This window comes from Nestor notabilis, unplaced genomic scaffold, assembly GCF_000696875.1.
Source record: "Nestor notabilis isolate BGI_N333 unplaced genomic scaffold, ASM69687v1 scaffold5014, whole genome shotgun sequence".
Taxonomy (NCBI): Eukaryota; Metazoa; Chordata; class Aves; order Psittaciformes; family Psittacidae; genus Nestor; species Nestor notabilis.
This window is the reverse complement of record NW_009925230.1, coordinates 12318-37306: the sequence shown is the minus strand read 5'-3', so window position 1 is coordinate 37306 and position 24989 is coordinate 12318. Positions and strand designations below refer to the sequence as shown.

General features: G+C 39.4%; 1 protein-coding gene across 2 annotated transcripts in view; it reads right to left on the bottom strand.

Annotated features, from left to right (window-relative positions):
• The window catches only part of LOC104404510 (E3 ubiquitin-protein ligase Midline-1), a 102013-nt gene extending 99976 nt beyond the window's left edge, over positions 1 to 2037 (bottom strand). Inside the window, exon 1 of one of the 2 annotated variants that reach the window (XM_010012956.1) lies at positions 1321 to 2037. In XM_010012956.1, coding sequence (XP_010011258.1) covers positions 1321 to 1980 — 660 coding nt within the window. In that variant the 5' untranslated portion in view covers positions 1981 to 2037. The remainder of the gene's footprint in view (positions 1 to 1320) is intronic. The other variant, XM_010012957.1, reaches the window with a different exon arrangement.
• Positions 2038 to 24989: the final 22952 nt, after the last annotated feature.

Sequence of the window (24989 nt, the reverse complement as noted above, 5' to 3'; positions counted from 1 at the left end):
GGAAGAAAAAAAGAAAAAAGCAAACCAAGTTTTCCTTAGTAAATAAAAAAGCCTTTGAGAGATGAAAGGAAGCTATCAGGTTCACAGGTCCAAGTAAAGAAGGTTCTTTCATTATGTTACTATAATCATCGAATATGCTCTGCCTGTTTACACATGTGAAGAGGCACAAAACCCACATAGCATGTGTATGCAGATTTCACCTGCAACCATCTAAAGTTATTATACATGTGTGCAGCCACACATTTTTGTCTGAAGGTGTTTAAGAAAAGCCTTCCAGTTAGTTAAACCTACTAACTCAGTGGCTTTCCCCACCTCTGAAATCCTGTGTGAGAAGGCTGGCAGATAAGCTTTGCCCTCCATACTTGTGGTTTCTCAATTTGCAGTCCATCTTTAAAAATCCCCCCAAGTCACACGCAGGCACACACAGACCGTATGGAGAGAGTGGGTGGAGGGAGGCACGGGATGCTTAGTTCCTGCCTTTGCTCTGCAGCAGCACCAAAATCAGCATGAGAGGAGCATACACCCAGGCAGATGGGAGGCCACCGGCCTTGGCCTTGCTGTTCTGCAGGAGCTCTGCCTCCACTGTCAGCCTGGAGAACCCCCAAGAGCACCCTGAGACCTGGCTGCCCACTGCCACCCTGCCGAGGGGTCCTGCACAGGGTCAGGGGGCTTCCAGAGCCGGGAAGGAGGTGTGCTGGGAGCTCACTGAACCGTGGGAACAGCACAAGTAGCCCAGAAACAATTTTGGTTTTGTTTCCAGGACGACGCTGCCTGAGAGCCCAGGTGGGAGGTAGTGTGGGAAGAGTGGAGCCGGCATTTGGTTTCCCTGGCTGGACGAGCAGCTGGCATCCCCGAAGCCAGCAGAGATAAATGCATCTCCTGTTAACAGTGATGCAAAGGGTTTTTCACAATGAAAGCAACCAAATAAAAATAATCAACAGTGGAGCATACGCAAAGAAAGCCTGACATTTCAATCAGTGCCTGTGTATGTGCAGTCAGCACTAAACATTGCCAGCTGCCGTGAATAAAGCTGTAGCTAGATAAGAAAATTCAACTAAACAGCAGTATATGCGGCATATTCCTTATGATAGAAAACTCAAAGCACAACTGAGAAATCTTTCCTTGAGCAATATCTGACACCTTTTAAATGGTGATGATCAAATGCACATATAGATCTGTATGCATATCTTGTCTGATTAGAGACCATGCTTCTACTTTTCCCACCCCCTGCCCTAATGAGGAACTCAGCATGCAACCAAAAGGCACTTTCCTTCCCAACCACACACTGCTTTGCTAGGAAGGCCAATAGGTAGCACTAACCTTTAGCTTGTCATAGCGGTCACTTAAAGCTGCCACCTGATGGTCACGGTGTCGCCCGACCAGTTTACACAAGGCACAGATTAACTGGTCATCGGTCACGCAGTACATGTTAACTTTCTCATCCTCATGCTCCAAGCACATTAATCCCCTGATGTGAGAGTCTGGGATGGGCTCGATGAGACGGTGACCGGTGAATGGCTTCTTGTTGGGGTGAGTGGCTTTCAGGCACTCCTCGCAGTAGGACACCTCGCAGGTAACGCAGGTTTTCACCGCCTCCTGGGCAGGGTCCTGGTCACAGAACTGGCAGAGGACCTTCTCACAGGTCGACATGCTGTTGCTATCAAACGCCCGCTCCCGGCGGGTCTCACTGGGGGAATTGGGCCCGCTGACCGAGGCTTTCTGAAATCTGTCGATGATGTTCTGCAGGGTGACGTTGCGCTTGAGCCCGTCTAGACCGCGCTGGCTGAGGGTGATGACATAGCGGCAGGTTGGGCACTGGAAGGCGGTGATAGACTCCACCGGCTCGTTGGTGGCGCAGTGGGAGACCAGGATGCGGTGCGCGCAGTTGAAGCAGAGGCTGTGAGCGCAAGGCAGCAGCAGCGGGTCTTCAAACAGCTCCAGACAGATAGGGCAGGTCAGTTCTGACTCCAGTGTTTCCATCTTCAGGCAAAGCTTTCCTGTGGCGTCAGCGAAATCCAGGGAAGCTGATCAGCTATCTGGAAACACATGTAAAATTCGATTAGGCGAGAGAGGACATGAGGGGTCAGCCGTGGGGGGTTGTCAACTTTCGCCACTGCTGCTGGGGCTATCAACCCACCACGCCATGCGGGAGAGCAACCTAAAGTTTTGAACCTGCACATGTACATATCAAGGCATTTAAAACTGGACTGCTTTTTTTTCTTTTTTTTTTTTTTCCTTTCTGTTCACTTAGGAAGGCACAAAAAAAACCAAACCAACCACCCTCCTTCTTGATTTCTTTCTCTTTCCGCTTCTCTTTCATGTGATCAAGGAAAACAGCAGATGTTTCTGTGCATTATTAAAACCTAAAATGATGACCATCAAGCAGCCTATTACAGTAAAATTAGATCTCTTCTGCAGATGCTGTTTTTGGCTTTACTCATCTAGTAATAAAACTTCTTAAAAAACCCTCACCTTTGTATAATATTGTTCAAGGATTAGTCCAGCATATTATAACTGATAACCTTACAATTGCTATTCCAATTAATAGTTACTTTTTCAGACTGAAATTTTCATTTGTTATTATAGCAATAGCACAGCATTTAAAGTACATGTCTGTGTTTATTTGCATAACTGTGTATCTGAATATATACAGGGAATAATACTGCTAGGAAAGCATTTGATATTTTACATATAGTATATATGTACGGCATATATATCATATACTAATATACTCCTTCCATGTATTTCAAGAACATACACAACTGTATTTATATGTATCTGTACTTTTGTGCACATGTAGCTGTACACATATGCCCCAAAATACATGACATATATGTTTGTAGTAAGATAAATATATCTAGAGGACTGCACAGTGTCATAACTGAAATCCTTAAAGGAAGGTGGATGAAGTAAATGATAAACTGTAGTTTAGCCCAAATTTCTGATGATCCTAACTTCTGGTACAAGAACCTTTAGAAAGGCAGATAGTAAAATGTAGTGAGATAGTGAAACATGTGATTTGCCTAGGAGGAGTTTGTTCGTGTGTGTGCATCCATTTTTCTGTGGGTACTCTCTACAGCTAACACTTACCAACTACCGCGTGCTTTAGTGGCTTTATTAATCACCTGAAGTGGATTAGGAACCAATGACTTTTAAATGGAGAGCATGGGATTTTCTGAAAAATGCAGCAGTAAAATCCATCAGAGATCAAGTGAAACTTCATTTTGCTTCCTTTCCTGAGCTCAGTGTTACAGAGAGTGGTTTTGAAAGAATTGCCCTACGCAGCTCTCCCTGCCTAAGCTCCTGTCAAGGGCCTGTTGCTGCTGCAAGCAGACAGGTCAGTGAAGCAGAAGCAAAAGCTATGCTTCACACTCACAGGGCTGTACCTCTTCACAGTACAATCTATTTAAGCTTTGTTGCTCATAACTGAAGATGGCTTCAGATGGCACAGCTGCATCGTCTTTACACTGTAAAGTCATTGTTAGGTTGTGTGAACTCTTGCCTCCTTCCCTGACCATGGAAAAGGAAGTATGGACAAGAATCTCCCACAAACAAGCCCTGGTTCATTAAGGATGAGGAGAGCTCAGGGCTCATTAGTAGCCTTGGGAACCAAACCTACTTGAACTTTCTGTACTTCATGACAATTAGTGTGGGGAGCGTGGTGGCAGTGACAGGAATGCTACCTATAACCCCTGTATGAACCACAGCAAAAAGGAAAGTTCAGCAAACAGAGGCAAGGTTCAGACTGTCCATCAGTATTTAGTCCTCCTTGCCCTGTGGGAAGAGCAGCAAGGTGTCTGTTCCAGCAGTATGCTTTGAAATAAGGATACTTTGCCTCTTTACACTAATGCGCCCTTTTATTCTGCCAAGAAATCTGAACGTTTAAAAAACTCACTGACCCCATCACAAAATTTGCTTTCCTGTATCTTCTGTGATACTGATCTTACTTGAAATAAAGTTTGGTTTGCCAAAGACTAATTCATTTATAACTATTCATCAGCTGCCATAATTGCATGGTACATGTGGTCAAAATTAAAGGCCTGGCAACTTGATATAAGCAGGAAGACAACTCCCCTCCTCTCTCCTCAGCCATAGCCACACAGCACAGAAGAGATTAAAGCCTTTTCTGCAAATGAAGACCAGTTTGTCTTTCCTCCTCTTCATTCTCTGTCTCACAGAAGTCCCAGAAGATCAAAATATCACTTGCATTGTTTGAATCCCTTCCACACCACAATTGTGTACCTCATCATCCACTTATTCTGCAGGCTGAATGCTGTGCTAGAAATGGGAGAAGGGAATTTGGGGTTGGCAGGAGATAATGTTTTAAAAAGGCAGACTAGTCATTGCTCATCTATTGGCAGTCCTGTGAAAACCCGCCAACCTTTCGGTTTTGTTTTAGGACTGTGTTTGGAATACAGGGCTTTCTTCCATGCTATCCTTTCTGTTCAAAATTCTTCCTGCTCCTTCATGTGCCTAACAGTTTCTTTCATTCAGTTTCCTTCTCAAAGCACTTTTTTTAACCAAAAGTTTTTTTACGGTATTCATATAAAAGAGAGGTACAGAAAAAGACATAAAAGCAGTGGCAAAACATTTGCATCAATGCCTCATGGAAAGATGTTTGAATCACCATCATGGTTCTACATAAATACCAGCACCTCAATTGATGACTAATTCTGATCTGACCTGAATAAGCACCAGCTCAGTCCTGACTAATGCTATTCAGTATGAGCAAGGGTGTCAAAATCTTATCTTAGACTGTAAACATCTCAGAATAAGATCCTATCTTCCAAGGTAATCAAAGCTGAGTACACTATTAGAAACCAAAAAATGATATTTCCATGTTTTCTTTTGCAGTTGACAATAAGTCAAACACACTGCATCTGAGACTGAATAATGAATCCTTTAAGAGGCACTGAGAGGGGGTGTATTTTCTGGGCAATCCCACTGATTACTCTTTAATTGACTTACGCAATTCTGCTTTCACTTTTAGGTTGGTGCCTGAAATACAGAATGTGCTACTGATCCAGCTACAAAATCTATCAGACTCATTGGCCTTTGCCTTAAGGTTCCATATTCAGTTGTTTTGCTTTTTTTTTTCTTGAGAGTGGTAGAGAATCTGTAGCAACAGTAAACTGGAAGATTAGGCAAAAACTCAATACACATAGTTTTTACATGTACTTGGTAGTATTCCATGTTCAACATGGCCCATAAATTAAAAGCCACACAGACAGCCTCCAGACACAGAAAGGAATGAAGGAATTTTGAGTACATAATTTCATATTCGCAAAAATATGGAATTATTGGCAGAAAATTGTACTATTGCTGAAACTCATTGACACAAGAAGTATTACTTTTCTACCCACAAGAGGTAGTTTTAAGAAGAGATATCAAAGTAAAAGTGATTGCCAACAGAAAAGTGTGATTTAAAATTCAACAATATACCTAAGTAACTTTAGGTTTGTGACATCTCCCCAGCAAATATAAGTAATCTGTTACTTATGCATTACGTGGTAAACAATGCAGTGAACAAAATTCTGATCTCAATGTAGTTCATGGCAAGACTTCTACTAACACTAGGAGAATTGGCATCGTTGTACTTCTTGTTTCGAGCCTGACATATTTTGCAGGTGGCATTAATGTCTTCAGTTGTACAGAAAAGTAGAGAGACATGAAAAAAAGTAAAGCTAAAGCTGAGCTAGATGTATTTCAGTTTATTAAGTACCAGTAGAGCTGAATACATTAAAAAAGAAAAAAAAAGAAAAGAAAAAATTCCTCAAGCTGTTTCATAGACTCATAGAATCAACTGAGTTGGAAAAGACCTTAAGATCATCAAGGTCATGGAGAACTGTCTCCTGTGAAATAGATCCATGCTGGAGCAGGGTAAGAGTGTGAGAAGTCCTCATCTGAGGAGGAAGGAGCAGCAGAGACCATGTATGATGAGGTGACCACAACCCCCATTCCCCATCCCCCTACACCTGTGGTGGGGGAGGAGATAGAGTATTTGGGCTGAAGGTGAGCCCAAGAAGGAAGGAGGCATGGTGGAAAAGGTACCTTAAAATTTATTTCTCATTAACCTACTCTGGTTTGATTGGTAATAAATTAAACAATTTTCCCCAAGTCTAGTCTGTTTTGCCCGGGATAGTTAGTTGGTGAGTGATCTCACTGTCCTTATCTCACTCCATAGACCTTTCACTATATTTTCCCTTCCCTGTCCAGCTGAGGAGGGGGAATGATAGAGGGGCTTTTGTCGGCACCTGGCACCCAGCCATGGTCAACCCGCCACAAGTATAAAACTACACTTAAAAATGAATGTGACAAAAATTCCAGCATACTGAGGACTCTTTTTCTCAGTAAAGCACTACAGAATTCTCCCCACACAGAATAAATCCCTAGCTATCAGAATAAAGTTAGCACACAATGTTTTAGCATCTCATGTGTTGCCTCCTGCTCCTTTTCTATTCCAGCTGCAACTACAGCTTTCAGGGTAGGTGAGAAGAGAGTTTGCCAGGAGTGAAAAAAAAGTGGAAGACTATGTCCTATGAAACTTTGCTTTCCACTCTAGCAAAGGTGAAGCTCTTTGCATGAATTAAAACTGTTTTGGTTAAGTGACATTGAAGGAGGAAACAGAGGTGTAGTTCATTCTGGAAAATTTAAACTTCATAGTAACAAATGGCAGTAGGCAAAAGACTTGTACCATGTTCCAAAACTCCTTGATGTGTTATCTCTCTGGCAAAATCACGCTTTGTTGTGAATTATGGCCAAAATACGCCCAAGTAGGTTCTAATACCATTTTTCCTAACAATTTGTTTTCTAGCCTTAGCTTGCAGTTAAGGCTACTATCAAATGCCTACCACAGTAAGGCTATTTCAGCCCTGGTCCTTCAAACTCATATATAGGAACATTCATAAATGGACACAAGATCACGGGCTAAATTAAAGATCAAAAACTTGAAGATTAAGTCATTTTGTAGAAAACACTTGTCAATTTTTTCAGTTAGAAAATCAAATTTATTAAACTGCCATTATATCAATATGAAATTAAATTTTATGCAAAATAGAAACATGTAAGTATGAAATGTAATAAAATGCATTATGCATGTATACGTGCATGTGTCCATACATGTATGCATCCTAGGTTTATAGAACAAGAGGAATTACAGCCAATACACACAACTCAAACTGTGGAGTGCTTAACCAGGCTATTATCATAGTATACTGCTGTAATTTTCAAAGTAGCAATATTTTTCTGTTAAGTGCACTATAAAAGTTAAATTTTTAATTTACATTCTTGTCATAAAATCTGCTATGCAAAATAAAATAAATAAAAAAAAAACCAACAAAACCCAACCACTTGCAGGTTCTTCTGTTAGCTCTTGGGGTGGAAAAAAAAAAAGTAAATGCTATTCTTTTTGCCATTTTCTGTCCTGTCCTAGGATATACACAAAATTATCTTGGGAACAACTTTTCCTTGCAACAAGTAACTGTGATTGATTCACATCACATTCAATAAACATTTCAAGTGTGATTAAGCCAATGGATTGCTTCATAGCCCAGGTTGTTCCAAAGCTTTACCTTCTGCAGCACAGACATTGAAATCTGTGAGTACCTGTGATGCTAGTAATTGCCAGCAGCACAGCTAGTGAGATATTCGTGTAAGTAGTGTAATTTGGGTAAGTAGTGTAAAATGAACTAATAATCAAAATTCATATTTTTTTTCCTTTAGAAATATTTAATGAAAACTTCCATAATACTAAAAAAAGAAAGCTGCACACACCCTGAAGCAAGCAAATGCTTGTTTTCCCACTGTTTTTCATCAAAGCAGTGCAAATTAATAAATATTCAAATGATAATGCCTGTTCAACAGCTCCTGATATGCAAAAACAAATACTCAGCATGAAAGAAAATGACTAGCTCATCCTATTCATACATTTTCATTGACAGAAGAATGATTAGCTGTCTTGTCTAAAAGTTTTCATGCAGTGTTTTCATGACGTTGAGATAGTTGTTTGTAACATTCAAAGGATATCAATACAGCAAAAGCACATCTGCTGTGCTGCTTGTAGTGATATAAAGCCTAGACAACATCCCTCTCTGGTCAAAATGTATGCTAATAGGAGAATATATTTTCAAAAAGCCGAATCCTCTATGTTATTCAGTGAGACAAGAACATCTTACGGAATTAAGGTCTTTGGCACAACATCACATATTCCTTCTCTTGGGATCTAAAACAATAACCGAGCCTCAAAAACTAACAGGCAAGAAAAGAAAAAATATCATACCCTGTAAATCCCAAACCCATCAATAAATAGCTGATTTAATATTATCTATAGTAGTATATTAGACACAATATTACACATGTGTGCATAAACCTATACTGGTAAGAATGGTTTTTGAGCTACATTTTTTATATCCATGCAACTCTAGTAGCTTTATATTCTTTAGATACGAGATTTAATATTTCCTAAAAATGCTTCGGGGCAAGAAAAGCAAAGGATTGTTTGATCTTTAGCATGTATGAATCAGCGTAAGTCTACTAGCGTCAGCAGTGATGTCCTAACAAATTCATGACTGAAGATCTGTTCCAAAAACCTCTTCAACCTAATTCACACTCTTCATTTGTGAAATTAGTATTTATTCTGGGGTACATCGTAACTATACAACAACAAATACTGAGGGATCGAATTCACATCTTGCTGTGGACACTGGCAGCATGGGAAACAACAACTGGAGCAACTCCAAAAACTTGCCAAAGGGGACAACTTGCTATATACTGACATATATAACTTGCTCATTTCAACCTAAGAGCTTCCTAGATGATGGATGCTGCTCTGCAACAAAAGGAAGTTAGAAGAATTTTACCCAAAATAGCAATTACCAAACCCCATCAATTTTCATATGGTTTTTGTTGCACAGTAGAGCTGAAAATCTCTCACGTTTCCCCAGCTGGGAATTTCACCTGTATAATCCCTTAGATGACATGGTGCTCCCTGATCTTTAATGTAGATGATACAGCAACAAAAATGGCCAGATATAGTTCGGCACATGCCTTCTAGTCATATGTGTTTACATACACAGATGTGTAATTTAGCGCACATTGGAAATACTGGGCCCCTTAAGCTACTGCAAGATTTCAAAGCAGATCTTAGGGTTGCTTAAAGAAATGATTGCATTCTCTTTCCACCAAGTTGTCCTAAGAATTCTTTCCCTGCAGCTATGTAAATGGAATCATAAATACTACTTCAATTCATAATCATAGCCTCCACCTAGATAATGTCATTATGTTCTCAAACAAGAATCACAAGAACCCCAAGGTCTGCTTTCTTATCAAAGAGAGCATTTAAAATAGCAACAAGAAATGTCCCAGGAACTTCAACTGGTGTGAAGCTGTGACCTCACACCCCCAGGACTCTGAATTTAAATTACCCTCAGGATGCACTTTTGACTAACTAGAGCTCCTTTTGCTTATAAAGCTATTCTATTGCAATGCAAGGCAGTGTTAGCCTCTTGGAATCATAGAATAGTTAGGGTTGGAAAGGACCTTAAGATCATCTAGTTCCAACACTCCTGCCATGGGCAGGGACACCACACACTAAACCATGTCACCCAAACCTCCATCCAACCTGGCCTTGAACACTGCCAGGGATGGCGCATTCACAACTTCCTTGGGCAACCCATTCCAGTGCCTCACCACCCTCACTGGAAAGAGCTTCTTCCTTAGATCTAACCTAAACTTCCCTTGTTTGAACTCATTACACCTTGTCCTATCACTACAGTACCTAACAAAAAGTCGCTTCTTGCTGTCCTGCTCTCTGCTCCTCATATGTGATCATTAAAAAAGCTTATAAAAGGATATTTACTTCTTTTAAGAGAACAAACACACATTCTCAAAGTTATATTCTCCCCATCTGCAAAGACTACAAAGAGATCCTGGCAACTGCAAAATATCCCATTCAGTAATCAATACCAGCATTAATTTATGCCTGCTGTACTCTCAATACACTGAACTTCATAAGATCAATGGTGTATTTAAAAATTAAGACTGTAATCACATAATTAGAATGAGAAATCAGCTGTGAACCATGGAAGGGTGGAGGATAAGGAACAAATTATATTTGTGCTCTGAAGGTAATCTATTTTATAGCTCTGACAGAAACTTTTGTCACTGGTGCAGGACCCACCCAGCTTGGGCTTCCTAGGCCCAGGAATAACCAAATGGGAACTGGCAGGGCTGCTCCTCCATTTGTGGAGCAGAACCCTCATGTAGGTCCTCGCCAGACCCCAAGGCCTGCTCAAAGCAGAGTGGGGACATCTCCTGTCCTACTGGTGTCACTGGGGCCACCATAAGTATGCTTCTGCCACCTCCTCTTGGGGTACTAGGTTCCTGTTCTTCATTAGAACAATGATTTTATGAGCATTCTTTGGATCTGTGGATCAGAAACACTAGCAGAACAAATACGAGAATCCAGTGTCTCTCTCTTGTTGCATAGTGGTTCTGAAACACACAGGGTGGAATTCATCTCAGCTGATCTCTGTAGGGTCCCTTGGTAGTCAACAGAAAGAAACAGGCATCTCTAAAGCCATTTAATTTAAACTGGTTTACATACTCTTTAGGATTAAGTGATCTGCACTTTCTAGCTGTACTTATTTCATTCCAGGCATGAAAGGAACTTAAGAACATAAATTAAGACTACATCAACTAACAAGTCACTATTTCCAGTGGTCTTGAGATTGAAAATAAAGAAAACGGAGAATCTATATATCTATTCTTTGTTATTCTTATTAGCTCAACAATCACTTGTTTAGAGAAATTTGCTTCCAATAATTCTCTTCTAACATAATCATTTCTATCATTCCCTGTATTCAGGGATCCAAGAGAAATCTGAACCGAGTTGAAGGAGAATAATCCCAAAGTAACCCTTTTCCAGCTGACACTACTGAGCAGGGACTTTTCTGCATTCAGATGGTTCTCATCCATGTTGCATGTGAAGGGCAGGTGGACAGCTCCTGAGAGCCAGATGCACTGTCTTAAGACAGGCCCGCTTGGCGTGACAAAACTATCTTCAACTTCTGTACTTTGTTCATAGTTTTCTGACAAAATAGCAGCTTGCCTTCCTATACTGCAGATCATGAACAAAGTGCAAGACCGTTGTCCTTCCAACTGTTAATGACTGTCCTTCCTGCTGTCCCACTGGAGCTCTTCTAATGGATTTCAAGGGGTTAAGTTTCTCCCAGTCACAATACCAAGGTGTGTAGTAACTGCTTTACTAGTCCTCTACTCAGGTTGCTTGGCATTACCAAATGACAGTATTAATCCAAATAACCCAAAATGGTTAGCACATGAGTAAAAATTGTGACCTCAACACAACAGGACACAAAGTTAAACAGAAAAATCAACTGAGAAAAGAAAGAAGCACAGTTTTATGTAGTGGTTAACAATAGCCACTGTTCTGCCCTGAAGACACTCAAGATTCTGGCATCACATCCCAGCCTGTTCAGTGAGGTACCACCCCCTGCTCACAATGGGATGGAACTTTTAGTCTTTATTCCTTGCTAATAAAGCTAAATCCTAAGAAGGTGACAAGTTTTCATTTAAACTCTCCTGAGGACTTTCTACATCATTTCAGCTGATGCTTTTTTCAAAAAGCCAGTAACGCTTTACTGCTTACCAGAGGCACACCCACATGTATTTTGTATCTTGAGAAAGTGTTAGTTAGCAGAAACATACCACAGTAAACCCTGGTGATCTCAAATATTTTCTTCTATGCATTTGCATCTTTTAAGAATGTTATCCTTGAAAGACTTTTTAAAGACCTGAGACAAACCTAATAATTAACCACAGCCGGATAATCTTGCCTCACAGGTTTTTAGTAACCACACTGTGGCAAAACTTCACTGCTCCAAGCTAAGAAATTAAGAATGGCAAAGGGCTGCATTGTATCAGCAATGTAATTTGCAGCTAGAAATGGAAGTGGTAAATAGTAGTAGTCTTTTTAAACCCTACTGATGACCATAGAGATGCTGTGGGAGCTGAATTAGGAAACCAGGTAACAGCTAGTGAAGTGATAAGAAAAAATGATCCAATTTACCTGCGCCTCACTTAACATCAACCAGAAAATGTACAACAGCAAGAAGATGCAGTATTATATTCAAACTCACTCTGACAAGTCAAAGTGTTGTCTTTTTGAGCTGTCACCACACAGTGTCTTCACTACTTGGAGTCCCAGTTCCCTCCAACCATGAGACGTGGGTGGTGATTGGATTGTACAGCTCTTCTGTGCTCAAGGAAATCCTGATCCTAGGAAAGGCCTTACTGAGTAGCCTCATGAAATGAATGGATAATGATTTTTCACCACCCAGGTGTGGCTGTGTTCTGTTAAATACATGTGCACGTACGCACATACACACATGTACATGAAAAGGCTCCACTAGCTATAGGTAGTTGGGCTACTTACTAGTTTGGTTGGATTATTTGCTAGTTTACTTGACATCCTCAAATTAATTGTCCTGCAGATAGTCTTCAGAACATCCCAAAAGGGAGTAGGAAAAAACAACTACAACCAGCAATTGCTTCTGAATAACTGTATCGATAGCTAAACAGGCCTCTGAAGTAAAAGATCCTCAATGTTACTCACAAAATAGCTTAATAGCTTTTAAGATAGCTTTTAGAAAGAGAAAACAATAGCTTAATTACAACTTTGAGATGTTCCTCATCAACAACATGTAAAGTCTTACAGTTTATCTCAAAAAAACTAGAATAAATTGTACATTTCCTGCCAGCTGGCAAGCAGGTCAGTGTTACTGTAATAACCAGTGTAGCACTCATGAAAGAATTACTGGCATGCATCTGCTCAACCACTAGCCTCAAGCTTTTTTTCTAGGAGCCTCCTAAATATCTACTTTAAAACTTAAATAGGGGTCAGCTTATCTTGTTCTCAGACAATTGCTACTCTCAAAATGTCATACTGGTAAAATTGCATTAGAAATTCTGTACCTATTGACTTCGTATGCTTGTGATCCTCCTAAATGTATGGTGCGTTTTGTGAGATTTTGTGGATACAGAAATTGCATATGAAATCACTGTAGTAACCAGACCATCATTCTGAGCATACTGGTGCCAAAAAATACAACCTTTGAAGAAACATCATCTCTCAGCCATCATACTTCAACATGTCATCATTTTAGGTTATGTAACTTCATCAGTTACAAGTAAATAAGTAGGATTTGAAAGCCTTTGCATAAGGAGTGGAGCAGGCTTTTCAGAATTACCGTATTTTTTTCCATTCTTCTCATCTAAATATGTATCTCAGCCTTCATCTGTTATTTTTAAAACAGAATTATAATCTTCCAGATGTTAACAGTATGCAGATGCCAGTACTCCCTTTTCTTCTTACTGGTTTTATGACAACTAGCAAAACAACAATAAGCCCTTGTTTCAAAACACAAGACAAAGAAATACTCTTTGCTGAAAAAGTTCCTTTTTTTTCCCCGAGTTTTCAGTACCAAAAAGATAATTTGTTCCAGCAACCGAGCAAACCTCAACTCCTCCCTTACAACTGCTAAATGCAATAAAATACTTCCTAAATTACTTGCCATGGCAAGCCTACACATATGCATCGGCTCTAGCTCCCAAGAAGTCACCCAGCTGCATACCCACCGCTGGATCCTGCCCTACGTCTTCTGGATGAAACATTGCTGCGGAGACAGGGACCACGTTGACCCTCTTGGAAAGCACCGGCAGCTCAGCCAGGTCAGACAGTAGCAGCGACCACTGTCCCAGTAATCCTGTGGCAGTACTGCCTGCGTATGCAACTCTGAGACAGTCCTGGCTGAAACACAACAGGAAAATCTCCCCTACAATTGCAGGAAAACCTGCTCCACCTAACCGCCTCTGCCAGGATCTGTGCTCCCAAAGCCAGCCCTTTGCATTGCTCCCACAGCCAAATACCTCCTCTCCTTCCCAAGGGCCGAGCCTTGGTGGGGTGAGAAGGCAGGAAGAAATGGATCCTCTTGCAGAGCATCCCAGCACCCTGCCCAGTGGCTATGATGGGATGGTGCTGTCCTGCAGCTTGAGTGAGGGAAAGCTCAACCCTGGATGCAATTAAGTCAGTGCTGAGTGGGGGCTGGCAGCACTCAGGCCCATAGCAAGAGGCTGACCTGGACTGGCCAAACCTGTCACACACAAAATGAACCTTTCCAAAATGGCTGTTCTCCAGAATGGCAGAACTCTGCAAAACAGACATGATATTTGAAGGTTCACCTTTTTTATTTAAACTGTTTTCTTCAAAAACTTAACACAATGACTAGCAGGAGTTTGCCAAAAGTGGGGAGAGTCTGGAAGAGCATGGTGCCTGAGTGAAGGACTTTTCTTCCTATCAGCGTCATGGAGACCCCACTTTCTGAAATTCAGCAGGTGAAACACAAGATGATAGCAGTTGCTTATGTTATTTTAAATATTTATTTCTTTTTAGCTAAACTTAATTGTAAGCAGTAACCTGCAACGGAAAACTACAAATGCTTCAGCAAACTGCCCAGGAAGAATCCTGACTGAAGTCACACCAGACATTTGGTCTCCAACAAAGGTGTTAAAAATTCATGCAAAGTGGAAACAGCAGGAAAGAATTGCTTCCTCATGTTCTCCGTTTTTCATGTTCCAATGCCCTCTTTCATACAATGGTAACACAACGAAGTGAAACAAAACATACCTCAGACATTTAAACATAAGGTTGCAAATCCAGTCTTTGGTCTTTCTTCTATGGAGGAGCCTGCACTTTGTTCTCATTGAAACAATAAACAACTATTGTGATTATTTCATTTCCTATCCATTTCATTCCCTTGAAACAGCAGAACAGAGTCTTCACAAATGCACACTCTTCATAAGGTTTTAAAGGTTTCTGTTGGCAATGTCTGTTAGCATGTGTGTGGAGTGACAGCTTGTAACAGGCAAAATGAGCATGAAGAAAGCAAGACAGACGTGCAGAGGAATTACGATTATTTGTGACTCTTTTCCATGATACAAAATGTCTGCGCATAATCTATACTCAGGTGGTTAACCTATAGTCAAGTTAATAAGCAGCCCATCAGAGGTCACAGTGCAAGTCCTAGCCAGATTTTAGATTCCTCAGCTCATATCCTGGCCTTGACCTTTCATTAAACAACATCATGCAGTTTCTTTGGACTGTTCTTCCAGCCATGCTGGCTCACACTCATCGAGATGCATTTGGGATCAACCAGTCCAAAGACCAGTATTATTAGCAGGTGCTGCCCTGCTGCTCTTTTTGTCCACATTACAGTTAGCCTGAGTTTTTCATGCCCTTCGCTTGCAGACAACCAGCCACCACCTGAAACACAGTTTCAAAAAATAGCTTTTTTATATTTAAGTCTCCTCCTGAAAGTGATGAAAACAATTCCAATAATCTTAATTTTACTGATACTTCTACCTTGATTTCTGCATGTGTGCTTCTTCAGTTTGAGGGTAACACTGCATATATTTTAATAGACAACAGTGGAACAATCCTTCAAAACTTATGTCTACATGGTCTAAATGATGGTATGTCTGCGAAGGCTTCAGTGCACTTTTCACTGCACATATATGCACAAATGTGCAAGTAAATAATTACGGGTTCAAACCCATAACCTCAAAAACTTCTACTTGCACCACTGGCTATACTAGCTAGTTATCATTCAAGAACTTTAGCTTATGATAAAGAATGCATCTGAAATATCCACATCTTCTACTGTACTAATCTGCCTTCTTCCACTTTCTGAGCTCATGTGTGAAGTATAAAATAGATGACTTCTAGCCTTTCTCCTCTGATTTACCTACTTAAGTTCATGAAAGCCACACTAGACAAGTCTATAGCATTATCACATTTTCACAAGATACCATCTTCAGAGCTCAGTTAGCACAGCTGTGCATTTGCATACTTACGATACCCACTTTAGTGAACCTTACTAAGGAAACACAAGATGTGACAGCCATCAACGGCCCCTATCTGCTGAAAGTTACCACCTTAGCCACAGAATCAGTAGATTATGTGCTGGACCACAGCTCATAAATTTCTTTGCAAAGTACAAACTAAAAAATGGTTGCTTAAGCTGTATATGGTTGCACAAAGTTACAGAGGAGGAAAGAAGCAGATAGCTGGTGGCAGCGATTTCTTAAACTATGTCCAAAAGATTCACTAGATTTCAACTATCATTGTCCCTAGCTAAATCAGGTTGTCAAGAAATGAAATCTAAGACTGAGCTAATATATTACTAGAAAGGTAAGTTAATGTATGTAAATGTAACATAGCTTAAAGCTCAGATACAATGGATATCCACCTATTGAACTGCTGTAAAATTATTATTTCATCATGTATGAGTTCTAAATTATGTATTTCTGATGACAGAATCTCCAGAATGTATCTATTTTCTGTGCAGCCTTTGGTTTCTGCAGAATTCAGAGTCATCTCTGCATGGGAAGAGCTTGGTCAGTGAAATCCTGTTATTTAAGGGAGTAGCAAAAAACATGCTTCCAGTTCTGCACATCTTATAGCTGTGCTTTATAGTAACCCAGTATTATTCCAGTTACAATGGTCTTTGCAATCAAGGAACAGCACCTTAGGAGCTTGATCAACAACAGGATAGAAACAAGCAGGTGCAAGTTAAGTTACAAGAAATCCTAGTTCCACAAAACATTCAAAATCCTAGAAAAAGATAGTAACTGGACTCACTAGGAGAAGCAACTTAGATGGGCACAAAACTGAACTCCAGTGTCACTACTGGAATTCACTGACATTCAAGTGCAGAAGCAGCCAGTACAGATTTTTGTTGGGTTCAGTTGTCTCACTTATAAGTCATGCATAAATGCCTCAGTCAAAACAGTTGGACGTGAAAATGGGTCCAGGCGGGTTTTTAAGAAAGCTAAAAATTGAGATTTTTACTTGGTGGTTTAGAAATCTTAATATACAGTTTCCAAAACATTGTTTTTACTGCTTTGCCATCTGACCGTGACTTTTCTATGCCACGCACTCCATGTGCAGAACAGAAATACAATCTTTGTTTTAAAGCTCATTTCCTGTGGAATTCTATTGTTATCTTATTTTGATGGACAGGAGACATATATTTTTAGATTGATAGGTGCTGCTGCCAGGCCCATAGTGATTCTCTTTGCACATCAAGGACACAGAAGGAAGAAAAAGGCCATCCTGCTTTCTGGGTAATTAGGAAAAGTCATGTCAGCAAGAGCATCTCATGTGATACAATATGAACAGCTTCTTAATATAAGACTTTCACGTGAATGCAGAGTACCAATTCTCCTTCAAATGGTTTTTTAATATTAATTGCTCTCTGAGCTATAAACCCCCTCTGTAGTCTCATTGATGGTAGTTTTAATACAACGATGGCTGACTGTATGCAGGTATGCCATTTTCCCTTCTAATGCTTCATCTGCATTTTACAATGGTATTTAAATGTAATTTGAATTTGGCCCAATAAGCCATGCTATAAATCACCCACCATTAATGCTCTCTGGAGAAGGGCAAACTGTAATTTCAACAGCAGCATGTGATCCTGAAACACTTTATGCGTTGCTGGAGGAGCAACGTGTAGTACTTGATTCACAGTAGTTGAATGGATTATGAATTGCACCATCAAATATCAGATTTCCCTTATTCAGACAAAATAGAATCTTCCTGCACTCCAGAGTAAGCCACCAAAAAAACCAAAAAATCCCCTGGCTTACAATGTATAGCAGCTATCTGTAACCTCAGGGGGTAGGTGAGGCAGGGAGAGGGAAAAATAAAAGCTACTCCCATCCCGTTTCAATGCTACACAGGATTTCTTTTAGCAATTCCCTGTGATCAACGAAGCCTTTTGCTCAATGCTGCATTTTGGGTTTCTGGGTAGAGAAAGAGAAGATTAATTTCTCTGTTTCCAATTGCTAGATTACTGATATAGTACTGAATTCTAATCTGTCCCCTTGAAGGACACTAAGAGAATGATCAGGGCAAGAGTATGAAAACATCAGGGGGACCAAATTATTAAAATAAGATTTGAAGCATATCAGTGTACAAATGCAAGCTTAAGAATGGGGGAAGGGGAAAAGCAAAAAGTACCCTGGCCAAATCCACAGGAGCTTGTTTCTTTTATGTCTTCTGCAGCATAGCTCAAAGGATTCAAACTCGTCACACTGAAAAGGTTTTGTACTGAAAAGATTTTTTTTCTCTTTTGCTTTGTTGTAAACTGCTTTTTAGCGATATGATGCCAAAACAAACTTGATCTGCAATTTACTAAACATGAAGCCTGGAATTTCTGAAGACATCCTCTGAAGTCACATTTTCTGCTACATTATTTGGAAAAGCAATTAATCCTACATGGTGCAGAGAACAATGAGATCTCAAATCTAGGAAGCCTCAAAACTTTGGGAGGTTTATAAATCAGTCTTAATTTTGAGGCTGCTGGCTATATTTAAATCCCCCAGTTTTTCATATTTAAAGAAAAAAATCCACCAAACTTTTTTTTTTTTTTTAGCATAACAGGCAGATTAATCTCTTCAGTGGAGGTGCTTTACAAAGAGGATGCCCAATTATGCTTTACCTCTATGTGATGTGATTCAGAAAACTGGGATGTGAACACCACATTAGCAAACTTGAAAAACACTGCCTGAATCTGTCCATGTTTCCATACAGCGGCCATGAGGAACTGTATTAAAGAACTACTTTAAACTTATATTCTTCACTTTGAAACATAACCCGTAACTCACAGAAAGATTAAGTGGTACTTATGAGTAGTATTACAAATCTACATCTCCATTATTTAAGTGTATTTTAGCCTCATACCCAGCTTCCAGTTTTGCTGAAGGCAACAGTGATGCTTCAGCATTAAAACGTGGAAGATGAGTTTCCCAAATTGCTCTACAAGTGCAGGATCAATGTTCAATAAGGAACAATTAGTATTTCCATGTCCAAGTGCCTTAGTAAGTACTAAATTGTCTTTATTATTTGCTTTTAAGCCAACATCTTCACTGAAATCTATAAAAGTTTTGAATCACAAAGAATACAGAAATAGGTCAAGGTTTCTTTTAAAAAAATTACATTTAACTCAAAATTCCTGAAAATTGCAGAAAGGTGATCAAGAATGATAGATATTAAACACCCTCATTAAACTTGGTATTTAGACATGTGTTCTCTTTAGCGACTCAGACACTCAGGCAAGTCCAACTATACTTCTCTTTGCCATACATACTTCCTACAGTTTATGCTTTGTCTTATAGAAATTAATGTATTCCCAAGCAACTACATAATAATTGCAAAGTACGTATCTTGCTCCATTACCAAACTATTACTTTAATTATGAACTTAGGATTGCATAATGGAATCCATTTTCGCATATTAATAAATTAACTCTATCCCAGCCAAAGCCAGCACGATTCACACAATTATGTGATAAGTTTCTGACTTTCTAATTCACATGTACACATGTGAACTGCAGCTGAAACTTCAGTTCCATTTCCAACTAAAGCCATAGTTCACCAGCTTTCTTATAAAGGGTGTGTCTTCTTACTGAAAACAATATTGGCAATTGCTCTGCAGACACTAAGACACAGTGTCAGAGACATGAATTTCCTGAGAATGCTAAATAAAGCCAAGTATATAGACAAATACTTAAAGGATCAAAGCCAAAGCAAGTGTATGCTAATGAAATGATCTTTAGTCCTGAGGGTGTATCTATTGTCTTCCAGGGATATTCCTACATTCACTGTACCAGTATATTTTAAAACAAATAAGGACCATTAGCAAATTGAAAAGAATGGCCTTGAATCTATTAGTAAAAGAAAGCTGTGCCTTTTAGTAAAGAACATTAACTCATGCAAAACAAAGCAAAGCATCAGGGAACACAAATCCTTACTTAATAGCACAGGGCCTGTTGAGTCACTTGCGTGCATCTTACATTTCCAAAAGACTAGAGGATCGAGACTCTCCATGTGTATGGAAAGATATACACCCTTACTTTATTTTTGTAAGAGTTTATCAAGTGAAGAGATATAACTATTTACAAATGCAAGTGTGTAAAAGAAAGGGATTATGGATATTCAGTGTTCTCAATGGAAAGCAAATAGCTTAAAACATAAGTTTATATACTTAGTCTAAAGTTTAGTTAGTTCAAAGACTGGTTCGTGTAACCTCACATACGATGAATTTAAACACAGACCTCCAGAGCCTGCTAAAGAAAACATCTCCACAAAGAATGGCCTTGAATCTATTAGTAAAAGAAAGCTGTGCCTTTTAGTAAAGAACATTAACTCATGCAAAACAAAGCAAAGCATCAGGGAACACAAATCCTTACTTAATAGCACAGGGCCTGTTGAGTCACTTGCGTGCATCTTACATTTCCAAAAGACTAGATTCATGTTGTTCTGATTCTCTAAAGAAATATAAATCACTGTAATGCATTACATATTTTTTGTCTGCACTACTAACCTGTTCATCCAATATTTCCTCCATTCAAAAACAAAAAAAGAGATTTCATAAGCCAATATGAATTGCAAGGAGCTTTCTTACAAAGTTAAAGTTTTAATGAGGCCATTATAGCTAGGAGCACTTTTTAAACATATAGTTCTATTTAATCCCATCAATCACTCTCCTTGTTTAAGTACTCATGAATGGCAAGAAATTAAACGGACACCAATCTTGGGTAACAGAGCAATCATTTCTTTTCTATTTATTATTATATCTCTAATTATCTAGCAACTTTCCTTGTGTCATACTCTTTATTCTCTTGTCAGTGTCTTCATCAGGATTGTGCACCTGTATCTAGACAGAAAAACCACAGCTCACTACAGGTTAAGGACTCATGAAAGCATTCTCTCCAATCAAGCTGAAAGAGTCTGTCAATAAAGTTATAGGCTCTCCAGAGCCCTTGCAGTTCTCAGTGTCACTATCGCTGTAGTCTATGTAAAAGAGTTTTCCCCCAAAAGTTACAGTAAGACACAAGGAAAAAAAATGCCATACAGTTTACTTTCTGCTTTTCTTCAAAAGAATCCCTGCTACTGTAACCTATCATAACCGACACCATAAATTACAACTAAAAGCATATCTCATAGATCAAAATCAATGCATTAGTTCTCATGTAAGAGAAAAGGAAAAAGCTTAAATATCAATAAAGTCTAGCAGGTAAACCTAAGAACAAAGCCTCCAGTAGTGACTCAAGAAAAAAAAATCAGCTAGTTATTTAAGCAATAACAATATCTTTAAGGAGGAACTGTTACGAAACTTCCAGGTCTAGAACATGAAATTTTCCATCCTGACAGGAATCACAAATTCCTCTAACTGGTTGAGGTGTTAAACTTCAAGTTTCTGTTGATGAAGAAGCCTTCACGCAAGTCAATTATTTAGCTTTTGAAAGCTAAAGATCATACCAGCTGAGAATAGTACATACTGCAGCTATTAATTTTAATCTATTTGAACCTCAGATTTTTAATACAGACATATTTTTTCATAGGAAATAGTCATGCTAGATTAACCAAATGGTCCTCTTCACTGTTTCCATGGGAAGTCTTTGTGCCACAGAAGATAACGCGAGTTCAGAGAAAAACGAGGAACAAACCAGTTGCTGACTGAACCTCTCCCAGGAATACCCACTCTGCTGCTGGCAATAGGCAGCTGTACCACCATCTGTGTGCCTATCCTCCCATTAGTTATTCCTTTGAGAGCCCTTTTATACTTTGGGCCTTCTTAACATCCTGTGACAATGAGATGCACAATTACTTTTAAGCTTTGGAACTGATGAGCAATAATTCCACACAAAAGTGGATGTGATGTCTAGTAGTGCTTTACATAGTGAAGCTGCATGGCATTGTAATATTAATTGTAAATTCAGTTTTCCATTCCAGGTAACATTTACTTGCCACAGCTATCACAAATTTATGCTACCTACCTCTCTTTAGATCAAATAGACATAGCAGAAGTCTTAAAAAAAATGAAGTTACTGTGCTGCAAAGAAGAACTAGGTCGGGTTATTCTTTAGCCACAATTGTTGACAACTCAGTTTTCAGTTGCCAGTAGAGACTGCCGCTATGCTCTGCAATTTTCCTCTCCAGTTGTCAGTCGTGTATGTATTATCAGCTCAGGAATGCAATAACTTCTCTTTTCTTCTCTTTTTCTTTCCCACCTTCTCCATTTAATTAATGCCAACTAGAATAAACGTGTCTTTGTGAATTAGTCAGATACAGCAGTGGCTGCTCCAGGTAGCTAATCCAGGTGGTAGTTCATGCCCATTCATATTTCACAAAGCAAGCAAACAGGTTCAGCAACATCCAACAGCCCAGCATGACTTCGAGGGAGACAAAAGAAAAAAAGAAAAAGACAAGACAGGCCAAACAACCCACCTCTGGATTACTCTGCACTAACTTCTATGAAATTCAAGATCATGATGTATTTTGTGTAACAAAGAATAATTCAATCTTTTTCATAACAAACAAAGAATCTGCTCAAAAAGTTGAATGACAGCCACAGTGCACTTATTAAACAACAGCCAGCTTACAGAAACTTCTTTTCTGGGAAACCAACCTCGCTGGCAGATAATTTCCCCTAACAGGAAGGAAACTTACTGTATCAGTCTTAAAAAGCACAGACTCTTATAGGTGGATGCAAGGATGTAAATGTCACATTTTCTCACTACCTTTTTTTCTGCTGGATCAATCTAACGCTGTCTTCTTCTTGCATTTGCCCTAGCTGAGAAAATGCCCTAGCAGAACATGAATGCTCATCATCTCCCTTCCAGCCACAAGGAATGATGAAGAGGTACTGTATTACCTGAGGTGCTGGAGAAAAGAAGTAGCTGCAGTATGTCAGAAAGAACATTTTTGCTGCTGCTGGAAGTTAGAGCAAATATAGTTGTTATATCCTGTGAGACTGATGCATTAAGCTCCTGCACTGTATTTTCTTTCTTCCAAGCTCCTCATCAGCACAGACATCCACACCCACAATAGTGGCAAAAGCGCCATCTGCCATGGAGTCCACAGCTTTTCTTTCATCCATGAGCCAGTCACCTTGTCATAGAAGGAGATCAGATTAGTCAAGCAGGACTTGCCTTTCATAAACCCATGCTGACTGGGCCTGATCACCTGGTTTTCCTATACATGCCACATGATGGCACTCAAGATGATCTGCTCCATAACCTTCCCTGGCACTGGGGTTAGACTGACATTGCCCTCTTTGTTCAAGGAACTGAGCATACCAGCCACTTAATGAGATATTCCCTGGAAAAGATCAGAAACCAACAAATTTTCCTCCTATTAGCATGGAGTACATGCACAAGAAACCCTGAGAGATTTTGGCAGCCATGTGTGAATTCAAAAGGTAATGGCACAGCCATCACTTACTTAAAAGTTTAATGCTGAAAGAAGATTTAATGCTATCCTCAGTAAAAATTCATTTGTTTTAGTCAACCAGAAAACAAATGTGTTTTCTCCACTTTGGTTTTTTAAAGTCACTTCGTAGTAATTGGATACAAGAAAAATCTACAATATAAACAAGCAATATAGAAGTATTATTGACATATCAGAATTACCAGGAGGGGAGCTGAGTAAAGGAATTTTTCCTCCATATACATAGTAGAGACTTTGTTATTCTTGCACTAATGCTAAACTCCTTTGACACAAAGAACCTACTTTGAAAAGAGTAGACACTGAATCTGAGAAGACAGATTAAAAAGTCCGTGGTTCACCACAGAGTGGTTCACCAGAAGCCTGGCTATCACTGCTAAGGTTATTATACCAGGGTAAGCCCTGCCTCATTTACAAGTTCCCCCCCACCCCACCCCCTCTTTTTTTTCCCCCCAGTGCTGACTTTGGATTTCACTATCTTGTTTTCTCTTTAGAGTAATGATAGCAGGGTAGCTGTCCTGTGAGGAACTCAAAAATTATGATTATGTGACTGTCTGAGTTTACCAAAAGAAACTTTGTTCTCTCTCTCCTCTTCCTTTTGGGGCCAGCCAAGTTTTTCCCTCTCTTCCCCTCCTTCTTCTTGAAATTTGTCTGCTCAAACATCAGCCATACATACATAAACCCTCCCCTTCTCCACCCCCTTAACTCCATCCCCACAACCTAGTACATCAGCATCCAGAAGCAATTCCCTGGATGGGTGATTTTTAATCACTTTCTTGACAGCAGCACAGGGATTAAGCTATGGTCCATTCAGGAAGTAGTTTTAACACACATTAGCCCCCTGAATTGTTAAACTCTAAACCTCTTTCTTCTACTATGTCTGGTCTGTATTTTGCAAAAAACTTTACTGATGGTTGTGATGCACAGCTTTTCATCCACACTTGGTCACAGAAATGGAATTAACCGGCATAGTGTTTTTCAAAAGCTACAATAGGACTTTCTTCTCAGAATTTAATAATGCAAGATCAGAGACATCCTTTTGATAAAGAAATTTTTTGTTGCCTTTACCTCTTAATGACACATTTTCATTTATTTCAATATCAACTTATTTTAATTAATTTATTATTGCAGAGTTTTACATTACCCTGTCATGTCTACTACAACTGCAAGATGTGCCAAATATAAAGAGATGATTGAAGATGTTGATCATAGTCAGCATTTTCTTAATCTAGCATAGTTTATGACTTAATGGCCACTCAACTGTATAACATCTGGCCAGATCGTGCTATACCAATACCTTTAATAAACCAGTGCAAATCACTCTTACAGTAATACAGTTCCTCCTACTGAGGATTCCTTTTCCAGCTGTACCAAAAGCTTTGCCATTTGTAATGCAGAATAGTCTATCACCTGTGAGAATAACAGCATCCCATCCAGTGGGGAAAGTTCAACTTTGCAAAATTTCATTAAATGTTTGTGCTGTTTAAAAGAAATGAATTTGCTGAATTTTTATTCTTTTTTTTTTTAAGGCAAGTTTACGCTTCTTGCCTCTTTTACTGAAATTGTGCCAGTGTGCCTCAAAATTGGTCCATTATTGCCATGCTCAGCACTGTGTTAAGCAT